The sequence below is a fragment of the Equus quagga genome, chromosome 5, assembly GCF_021613505.1.
Source record: "Equus quagga isolate Etosha38 chromosome 5, UCLA_HA_Equagga_1.0, whole genome shotgun sequence".
In the NCBI taxonomy this organism is placed as follows: Eukaryota; Metazoa; Chordata; class Mammalia; order Perissodactyla; family Equidae; genus Equus; species Equus quagga.
The window spans coordinates 49,822,276-49,833,306 of record NC_060271.1 but is presented as its reverse complement, the minus strand read 5'-3'; the positions used below and the strand labels follow the sequence as shown (position 1 = coordinate 49,833,306).

General features: G+C 41.6%; 1 protein-coding gene across 2 annotated transcripts in view; it reads right to left on the bottom strand.

Moving 5' to 3' along the window:
• Positions 1–1,902: 1,902 nt before the first annotated feature.
• EDAR (ectodysplasin A receptor) overlaps positions 1,903–11,031 on the bottom strand; it is a 43,974-nt gene continuing 34,845 nt past the window's right edge. For both annotated transcript variants that reach the window (XM_046660444.1, XM_046660445.1), the window contains exon 11: positions 1,903–4,591. In XM_046660444.1, coding sequence (XP_046516400.1) covers positions 4,269–4,591 — 323 coding nt within the window. In that variant the 3' untranslated portion in view covers positions 1,903–4,268. The remainder of the gene's footprint in view (positions 4,592–11,031) is intronic.

The window sequence follows — 11,031 nt, the reverse complement described above, 5'->3', positions numbered from 1 at the left end:
CAAGAGGCAGCTACTGCGGTTTACATTTTACCTACACGATAAAATAGACCTAGCTGGAAAGTACCCTTTGGCAGAGTGCTTCTTCTGATGTTGTTCCATTGTTATAGTCCACAACCATTCACATACTTATTGTGGTCAGCAGAACAATGGCCCTTCAAAGATATCCACCTCCTAACTGCCAGAACCTGTGAGTATGTGACTTTATGTGGCAAAGATACTTTGCAGAGGTGGTTAAATTAATGATCTTGAAATGGAGAGATTATCCTGGATTATCTGGGTGGGCCCAGTGTAATTGCAAGGGTCCTTAAAAGGGAAAGAGGGAAGCAGGAGGGTGAGAGTCAGAGAGGAGCTCTCATAGTGGAAGCAGAGGTTGGAGCAATGTGATTGCTGGCTTGGAAGATGGAAGGGAGCAATGAGCCAAGGAATATGGACAGACAATAGAAGTTAGAAAAGGCAAGCGATAAATAAATAAAAAACAATAGGCTATATTGGGGTATATGAGGAAGACATTTGGGTTAAAACTGATTCGGCCTGACCTTGTTTTTCCAAAAGGACCTATGTGGCCTGTTGAGCATGCATTATACATCTGCTTTAAACATTTACCATGTCCCAAAGACAAGAACAATGCCCTTAAAGATAAGGATGTAGCTTCCCCCCATATCGGCATTTCTTTAAGGATAAGCATCTCTTCCTGGGAACAGGATTAGTTACCCACCTGCTGTGGTCACCTTGTGACCACTGACCTGTGGTGCCAGCTAAGCATCTTATGACAATTGCAAAAGGAACATTCCTATCATATGTGATGTAAGCTCTTGTTCTATACAGTATGCAAACCACTCTGTACATCCCACGTCTTTGGTGCCATTCCTTCCTTGGGGAAGGAAGGCCCCAGGCTAGTCCTCAGATCTGGCTCATAATAACTCACCCCAATTTTGATTTATAGATTGATTACGGGTTATTTGTGTTGACACAAGGAAACAAATTCACTTCTAAAGTCTCTGCAAGGAACACAACCCCGCTGAAAACTTGATTTTAGGACTTCTGACCTGCGGAACTCTAAGATCATAAATGTGTGATGCTTTAAACCACTAGATTTGTGGTAATTTATTAGAGCAGCCACAGGGAAACTCATATACCTATGGACATTTGCTTTATCTGTCCCAATTGTTTACCTTTTGCTATTTGACTTTGCAGTTCCTCATACAGATGGGGTCGGCTGCAGAACTTACTTTGGCCAATAGAATGAGCTAGAAGTGACAGCATGCCAGTTTTGAGCCTAGGCCTGAAGAAACTTTCTGCGTTTCTGCTCATTTTGCACTTGTCAATGCCACAATGAAGGCATGCGTAAGCTAGAGAACTGGTTGGAGGAGGAGAAGGAGAGACAGTGGAGCAGAGCTACTCTAGTTAAAGTATGCCAGCAGGCAGAGGCACAGCTGAGCCACATCCAACTGGGCCCAACCTAGGACAGCTAGCACCCCTACTGACCCCTGAGATGTAATAATAAAATGATTGTTGCTTTAAGCCACTGAATTTTGGGATGGTACATTACATCATGGTAGCTAAGTGATACAATGCCTTACAAACTAATGATGGCAACTTGGAAAGCAATGCTCCTGGTGTTTTTTACATGATCTCATTGTAATGCTTGCTTCTGTTGAATGCATGGCCCAGGCCATAACATTTTAGGCAATTCATATCTGGCTGGTCCCAATCTTACAGTCTCATCATACACAGTGCAAAAGCCAGGAACAGAGCAATCAGAACCTTCTCCACTCATCTGCCCCTCCCCCGCCCTGTCCCACCACACACAAAGAGCTCACAGTGTAGCATCTGTAGATCTCTTTTTTATTAGTTTGTTTATTGAAATTGTAAAATATAATAAGTTATATATACAGAATTAGACAAAAATATTGACAATTAAACTTCATTTGCTAAGGCCACAGCTCTAGCCTGGGGTGTTTCTAAATGTTTTTAAATATAGCAAAATACTGACCGTCTCCGTATAAAACAGCAGGGTGGGGTCCCAGCTTCGGTCAGCGATGATCATTACTGTCTCACTGATTTGAATTCCATAATGCAGCCTACAGCTCATCAGAGTAAAGCTTTCCGTGATTTGTTTCCAAATAAGTAAATGACAAAGGAATTGGTAAGTCTATAAGGACTAGCTCCCTAAAAATGGCAGGCTAAGAGTCAATGGAACATGGTCTAATGCTGGCTGTATCTCGGGCCCCAGAATTCTAACAGCGTGAAATAAGGCAACCTCCAGGGCCAGAGAACAGCCACCCCTGTTCCTTCCCTGAAAACATTGTTCTAAAGAAGCTGCAAGCTGTTATCCTGTAACGGCATGCTCATCACATGAGACATTTGCAGTCTAATTAAAGGGGAGACTTTCATCATCATTATCACAAAGCAGGGGAAAGAGGCACTGTAGGATTTCAAAGAGGGATTAAAAGGATAATTAAGGTTTGCTGTGGAGTATTTAGCTCGCAGGATATACCAAATAGATTCTGAAAAACAGCAGCAAACAGACAAGTAAGTGATGATATTAAATATTCAGGACCCAATCATGATCCTATCACAGTACGTTCTACATTCATTGGTGGGAAACTTTGTTGGCTTTAAAGACATGACTGATTTCCTCCCCCAGGGCGTTGCTCAGTCATGTGACTCGTCAATTTGAAAACATTGCTTTACAAGGCAGAGACAGGTTAATGTCGTGACACCCACGGTCAGCCCTGTCAGCTCAGCAGCGAACTCTAACCTCCGGGATGCTCACCATCCTGGCTCCCAAGCTCTTGGCAACTGCAGGTGTAGTGAGAGAATTTGCCAATAACAATGCCAGTTCATTAACTTTATCTCTAAACATGTGCCAAACAATTGCAGTTACTATGAACACTCCCAATCTGAGTTTTTCTGTTTTTATTCCCATTTTACTTGATACTCACACTGTATTCACATGGAGTGCCTTTGAAGGCCTGGCATTTCAAAGAGCTCAGTTTCCACTTTGCTCCCCTGATTCTTACTTTTCCTGATTATAGAATCAGAGACTAAGCTCTCACTTGCAGGATAGAAATTGAGGGCTAGGGAGGGAGAAGAAAATGGCCCAAGTTGGCACAACTCGAACCAGGTCCCTGGACTCCATGCCCAGGCTCTCCCTGTACTGCAGGGCTCCCCTTTCCCTGACTGGCTCAGGAGGCTGGAGTGAAACCCCCACCCCATGAGGCTCACCCACAAGACTTGGATACTCTGCAAATCTACAATTATACATGGCTGACCTCTTAGGAAGTCATCACTTTCCTTTCTAAGCAGAGTTGACCACCCATTTCTCTTTGAAGCAAAAATAGCCTAACACATAACTTAATGACTTGTGTCCTTGGGCAGCAATAGCTGCTCGAAAGGGGTCAAATCTGACTAAGAATGATAGTTGAAGGCAATTCATGTGCAATACAAAACCATTGTGTTCCCAGGCCTAGGACTCATGCAGTAAGTGTCATTGGCTACCACACAGGTCTGCTTGATTGGACAAATGCACAACTTGCATATCAGTAACACAAGAAGGCGATAGAGTGAGCTCTTGAATTAGTGACTAGAGGGCTGTAGGAACATGGAAAACCTCAAGAACAGGCAAAGTTATCCTAATGAAGCCACTTAGGATATTAACAGACTTGTACTGAACCTGAAACAATACATGGAGTGGGGTATCTGTATTTTCTGGCCTTTGTACCAAACTTTTGAGCTCCTTTCTTCACGAGAATTCCCTCCTTCATTGCTCTAGTGGGAAGGCATCTCCCTCTCTCAGAATTTTCATTACATTTTCTAACGTCTCCTCATTCAGATTGCTTGATGCCTTCTAGCAAAGTGGTTTGCACACGTCTTCTCTCTCTCACTGGGTTGTAAACTCCTTAAAGACAGGGACCAGATTCTTCACCTCTGTAGTCTCCACATGTTTGGTTCATTTGAGAACCCAACAATGTCCCCTGACAGAGTTCTTGGCAGGCTGACTGGCCGGCTGAGTAAACATTCATTCTGCCTGGTGAGGTACCAGTGGGTAGCTAGGAGTAGCCCAGCTCTAATCTCTTACCTTTGGTTAGTTTGGAAGACAGGCCTCATTCCTCTTGTTCCTTGGAATAGCCTAAGACATTCCAAGCCTTAGGTGACATAGGAGAAAAAGCCTTGATTCTTGGCAGTCTGTTGGCACTGCTCACAGCTCCAGAGCCCTCATTAGATCCTTGGTGCACCCCAGGGAGGACAGTCCACAGGCATGCTCCTCAGGGTGTAATGGGTGGCTGGGAGGCAGGTGGCACGACCCCAGCCCACTCCAGTATGTCTGCACACAAGGACTCCACGGCATCCAGACGCTCTATTTGCACCAGTTTTGTGAGCAGCTCTGGGATGCTGTAGCCTGCGGTGCTGATGCGGTCAAAGAGTTGCATGCCATCTGTCATGCCCCCAATCTCATCCCTCTTCAGTCCAAAGCTCTCGGCGAGATGGCGCCACGTTTTCACAACAGCCTTCTCAGAGTTGTACGTGGAGCTGAGCATTCGGCTTGTCTTTTCGAGACAATCAAATGGCAGCTCTGTGGGGCTGAGACCTGCAGAGACAGTCAGATGTCACAAACGGCAGTCAACAGAAAACACCATTAAAAGTTATTTTTTAAATCTTTAAAAAAACAATTGTAAAAAAAAAAAAACCACAGATGTGGAACACCACACAAAATAAATGCATAGCTTAAGGTGAACAACACTGGACTTTGCCACCACATTAGGAGGCTTTTTATGAGCCCTAATCCCAATAATAGCCCCTTTTCTACTAGGAAAAATAACCACCATGCTGACTGTTATCGTAATCCCCTCAAGACCATTTTAAGCAACCACCAAAACCTTTGATATTGGCTACCCTTAGTTTGGTAACCATGCCTTAAATGGAGCTGGGCTGAGGAGGGGGTTAAATGGATGGTATCATTTCCCTTTATGATGACAGTAGTCACCTTTATGAAGGATGCTCTCAAAGACAGCCCAAAGTTGGTGTTATCTGGACCAAGTTACTGCCACCTCTGTGGTCTAATGGTTCTCAGTCTTTGCTATACATTAGACTCACCTACAAGCATTTTTTAAAAAATTGATGTATTTTCACTTCTGGAAGATGGAGTTGACATGCTTTTCCCTGTTCCTCCTCATAAGTACACTGAAAACCTCTGGACACCATGTATAAAGCAAACATACAGGGCTCTGGAAAGTGGAGAGAAAAGACAGACTGCCAGGAACCTCAGGCCTGGCACAGTGACACAGTGTGAGCTCCTTTGGTTTTCTTTTACTTCATTATCCCAGACATGGAGCTGAAGATTTTAGCAATCCAGAAATACCAACAATAACAAACAAAAATAGCCCCAACAAAAGCCTGCTCGCTCTAGCTAAAGCAGAAAGAAAAGAGAAGCTTAGCAAGAGGAAAACACTTAGACAATAACCGCTTTATTACAGCCAAATACCACAGAAAAAACTATGGCCCCGACCCTACCAAGGTCAGCAAAGCTGAATGGGGGGCCTGGATGTCCATCCTCAGTAGGCTGTAACACGGTATCAGGGTGGAGTCAGGGAAGGCCAAGCAGGGAGCCTGGACTCTCTCATCACTGGCCAGTAGCAAGCCTCCCCACCACGTGATGTCAGTGGAGACCACTGGGAGAAAGATTCTCCCACCCTGAAGCAGCAATAAAAAGAAGGTCCTGCTCAGGTGTCAATGGAAGCTAAGTGATAACTTGGACATCTGCCTCCACCTGGCAGCAACAAGGCAGCACCTCCTTCCCCTGCCACAGAGGTATCGGAGGAAGCTGGCTGCAACAAAAAGTTTAAATAAGACCCAGAGTCTCAAAACACGACATAAAACAGTCCAGTTTCAATAGAAACTCACTCATCATACCAAGAACCAGGAAGATTTCAAGTGAATAAAAAAAGACAATCAATCAATAGATGTCAACACTGAGATGAAGAGACGTTAGAATTATCTGACAAAGATTTTAAAGAAACCATGATAAAAACACTTTAACAAGTAACTACAGACATGCTTGAAACAAATGAAAAAATAGAAAGCCTTAGCAAAAGATAGAAAATATAAAGAGGAACCAAATGAAAATGTTAGAACTGAAAATTACAATAATCAAGATAAAAAGCTCAGTAGATATGCTCAACAGCAGAATAAAGACAGAGGAAAGAATTAGTGAGCTGGATAATAGAACAGAAATTACCCAATCTGAACAGAGATAAAATAAATTGAAAAACACAGAGCCCCAGGGACCTGTGGGGCTATAATAAAAGATCTCACATTTGTGTCATGGAGTCCTAGAAGGAGAGGAGAAAGAGAATGGGGCTGAAGAAAGAAATAATAGCTGAAAAATTCCCAAACCTGGCAAGAGACATAAGTCTACAGATTTAAGAAGCTGAGAAAACTCCAAACAGGATAAACATAAATTCATATCAAGACACATCATAAATAAACTTCTGAAAACTGAAGACAAAGAAATCTTGAACACATTTGGAGAAAACCAACACCTTACCTATAGGGGAAAAGTAATCAGAATGACAGTGCATTTCTTATCAGAAAACTGAAGGCCAGAGGGAAGTGGCATAGTATGTTCACATACTCAAAGGAAAAAACTGTCAACCCAGTACCCCATACCCAGTGAAAATATCCTTCAAGAAGGAGGGGAAACGTAGACATTCTCAGGATGAAGAAAAACTAAGAGAATGTGTCACCAGCAGACCTACTCTAAAAGAATGACTAAAGGAAATCTCTAAACAGAGAGGAATGACAAAAGAATGAAACTTGGAATGTCAGAAAAGAACACAGCAAGCAAGATTTTGGGAAAATACAATAGGTTTTCTTTTCCTTTTAAGGTTTCTGAATTATGTTTGCCAATTGATGCAACTGATGTAGTTCTAAACATAGATCAAGGAAATATTTAAGACAAATATTTAAGACAACATATAGGGAAAATACTAAGGTAATATTTAAGACAACTATAAACAGAAAGAACATAAAGGGAGATAAATTTTTTATACTTTACTCAAACTAGTAAAATGATGACACCAGTAGACTGTGATAAGTTATGTATACATAACACCTAAAGAAACGACTAAAATAGCTGTGGGAAAAGATGCACTCAAAATACATCAAATACATCACTAAAAAAACATCAAAATGGATTTCTTGGTTTTTTTTTTAAGATTTTATTTTTCTATTTTTTCTCCCAAAGCCCCCTGGGACATAGCTGTGTATTTTTAGTTGTGGGTCCTTCTAGTTGTGGCATGTGGGATGCCACCTCAGCATGGCTTGCCAAGTGGTGCCATGTCTGCACCCAGGATTCAAACTGGTGAAAACCTGGGCCTCCGAAGGAGAGCACGGGAACTTAACCACTCGGCCATGGGGCTGGCATCAAAATGGATTTCTAAAATATGTTCAAAGTACCCAAAGGAAAGCAGGAAAAAGAAAAGAGAGAAATGGGACTTTTGAGCGAGTGACATCAGCAACATGGCAGTGTGAGCTCACGCAGGACTCTCTCCCCTCCAAATTACAACCAAAAAGAGCAACTGCTTTCCAACCAAAAAAAAATCCTAATAACAGAAATTGTCAGAGATCCACAGCAGCCAAATGACGGAGGGCGGAGAAGCTGGAGCCACCCTTGGAGGAGTTGGAACAGGGTAAGAGAGAACTTTGCTCCCTCCCCTAGAGACTGGGATCGCTGCTGCTGGTGAGGGAAGGAGCGAGGGAGGGGCCACGCATCCATGGGATCATCCAGGATTCCCACCGCCCATGCAGCAGAAACCCTCTAACAGGGGAAAGCTTTTGCATGGGGGGACCCCATCAAGCCAGGGCCCCAGGAGACCAGAGAGCGAGATCTGATCAGAATCCAGGTTGGCAGGCAAGAGAAAGTGCCCCTCCTCCCCCCACCCACACTGTGTGCCACCATCGCAGCAGAAGGTGGAGGGCTCAGAACACACGGTTCTCAACCCCCATCTAGTGGTGACAGGGTGTAACTGCAACTGAATAATAGCATCATGTGCAAAAACCGCTCCTCTACCATCCAGCAATTTATAAAAGCGCCAGTGCACAGAGAAAACAATGAAAACACAGAAGTATGTCCTGAGGACTTGGAACTAGGTAAACTAAGTGAAAATGAGTTCAGAGTAGCTATCATCAAAAAACTCAATGAGGTAAAGGGAAATATAGAGAAACAAGTCAAAGAGTTCTGGAGTCACTTCACAAAAGAGATTGAAACTATAAAGAAGAACCAATCAGAAATTCTAGAGATGAAAAATACAATGGATCGGATAAAACAGAATATGGATTCCCTGAATGCACGTGTAGACACCATAGAGGAGCAAGTTAGCATAATCGAAGATAGACAGGCTGAATGGCTCCCAACAGAGGAAGAAAGAGAACTAAGAATTACAAAAACTGAAGAAAATCTCCGAGAAATAGCAGATTCAATGAGAAAATGCAACTTAAGAATAATCGGAATTCCTGAGGGTGTGGAAAAGGAAAATGGAGCAGAAAGTGTGCTCAACGAAATAATAGAAGAGAACTTCCCAAATCTAGGGATTGACGGAGAAATGTGTGTGGAAGAAGCTTTCAGATCTCCTAGATTTGTCAATGTAAAAAGACCTACTGCAAGGCATATAGTAGTACAAATGGCAAAAATGAATGACAAAGAAGGAATACTCAGGGCAGCAAGGCAGAAGAAAATAACCTACAAAGGAACCCCAATCAGACTCTCAGTGGATTTCTCTACAGAAACCATACAAGCTAGGAGAGATTGGAGTGACATATTCAAAACTTTAAAGGATAAAAGTCTTCAGCCAAGAATACTCTATCCAGCAAAAATATCCTTCAGATAGGAGGGAGAACTTAAATCTTTTCCAGACAAACACAAGCTAAGGGACTTCATAGTCACAAGACCTCCACTACACAAAATCCTCAAGAAGTCTCTCATACCTGAAAAAAGAAAAAAAAGGGAGAAAGGGGTCACAAAACACAGAGTAGGGAGACAGATAGATAGAATTGGAATAGGATAGAAAATATTCAACTATAGCATTAGGATAAAGGGAAATAAGTCACCAAAGCAAAGACAATCTTATCAATCTAACCACAAACTCACAACACAAGTTGGAATAAGACATGAAAATAATAATTTAGGAGGGGAGGAGGAAAGGGAATGAAATAGTCTAGGCTAAGTAAGTAAGAGACCACCAGACAATGGACTATATTATACACAAGATTCTGAATACAAACTTGAGGGTAGCCAGTAAACTAAAAAACAGAACAGAGACACAAAACATAAATAAGGAAAAATCTAAGAAACCCAGCATGAGAAATTGAAGAAGTCAATGGGTAGGCTAAAAGACAAAGGACGAGAAACAAAGGAAACACAGGAAAACTGGAAAACGAGCAACAGAATGACAGCATTAAGCCCTCATGCATCAATACTCACCCTTAATGTAAATGGACTGAACTCTCCAATAAAAAGACACAGAGTGGCAAAATGGATTAAAGAACAAGATCCAACAATTTGTTGCCTCCAGGAAACACACCTTGGCTCCCGGGACAAACACAGGCTCAGAGTGAAGGGGTGGAAGACAATACTCCAAGCTAATAGCAAACAAAAGAAAGCAGTGTCGCAATACTTAGACAAAACAGACTTCAAGATAAGGCAGGTAAAGAGAGACATAGAGGGCCAATATATAATGATCAAAGGGACACTTCATCAAGAAGAAATAACGCTTATAAATATCTATGCACCCAACATAGGAGCACCAAAGTTCATAAAGCAACTATTACCAAAACTAAAAGAAGATATCAAAAATAACATAATAATAGTAGGGGACCTCAACACCCCACTCACATCAATGGACAGATCATCCAGACAGAAAATCAACAAAGAAACAGTGGAGCTAAACAAAAAGCTAAAACAGTTGGACTTAATAGACATATATAGAACACTCCATCCAAAAACAGCAGAATACACGTTCTTCTCAAGTGCACATGGAACATTCTCAAGGATAGACCATATGCTGGGAAACAGGGCAAGCCTCTACAAATTAAAAAAAATTGAAATAATAACAAGCATCTTCTCTGATCATAATGCTATAAAGTGAGAAATTAATTACAAGAAAAAAACTGAGAAAGGCACAAGGATGTGGAGACTAAACAACATGCTATTGAACAAGCAATGGATCATTGAAGAAATTAAAGAAGAAATCAAAAAATACCTGGAGACAAATGAAAATGATAGCATGCCATACCAACTCATATGGGATACAGCAAAAGCTGTATTAAGAGGAAGATTCATCACAATACAGGCACATCTTAACAAACAAGAAAAATCCCAAATAAGCAATCTTAAACTACACCTACTGAACTAGAGAAAGAAGAACAAACAAAGCTGAAAGTCAGCAGAAGGAGAGAAATAATAAAAATCAGAGCAGAAATAAATGCTATTGAAACAAAAAAGGCAGTAGAAAGGATTGATGAAACAAAGAGCTGGTTCTTTGAGAAGATAAATAAAATTGACAAACCCCTAGCCAGACTTACAAAGAAAAAAAGGGAGAAAGCTCAAACAAACAAAATCAGAAATGAAAGAGGAGAAATAACAACAGACTCTGCAGAAATACAACGGATTATAAAAGAATACTAAGAAAAACTATATGCCAACAAAATGGATAACCTAGAGGAAATGGATAAATTCTTGGACTCCTACAATCTTCCAAAGCTTAGTCAAGAAGAAGCAGACAATTTGAACAGACCAATCACAAGGAAAGTGATTGAAACAGCCATCAAAAGCATCCCAAAGGACAAAACCCCAGGACCAGATGGCTTTCCTGGGGAATTCTACCAAACTTTCAGAGAGGATTTAATACCTATCCTTTTCAAGCTATTCCAAAAAATTGGGGAGGATGGAACACTTCCTAACACATTCTATGAGGCCAACATCACGCTGATACCAAAGCCTGACAAGGATAGCACGGAAAAAAAGAGAACTAC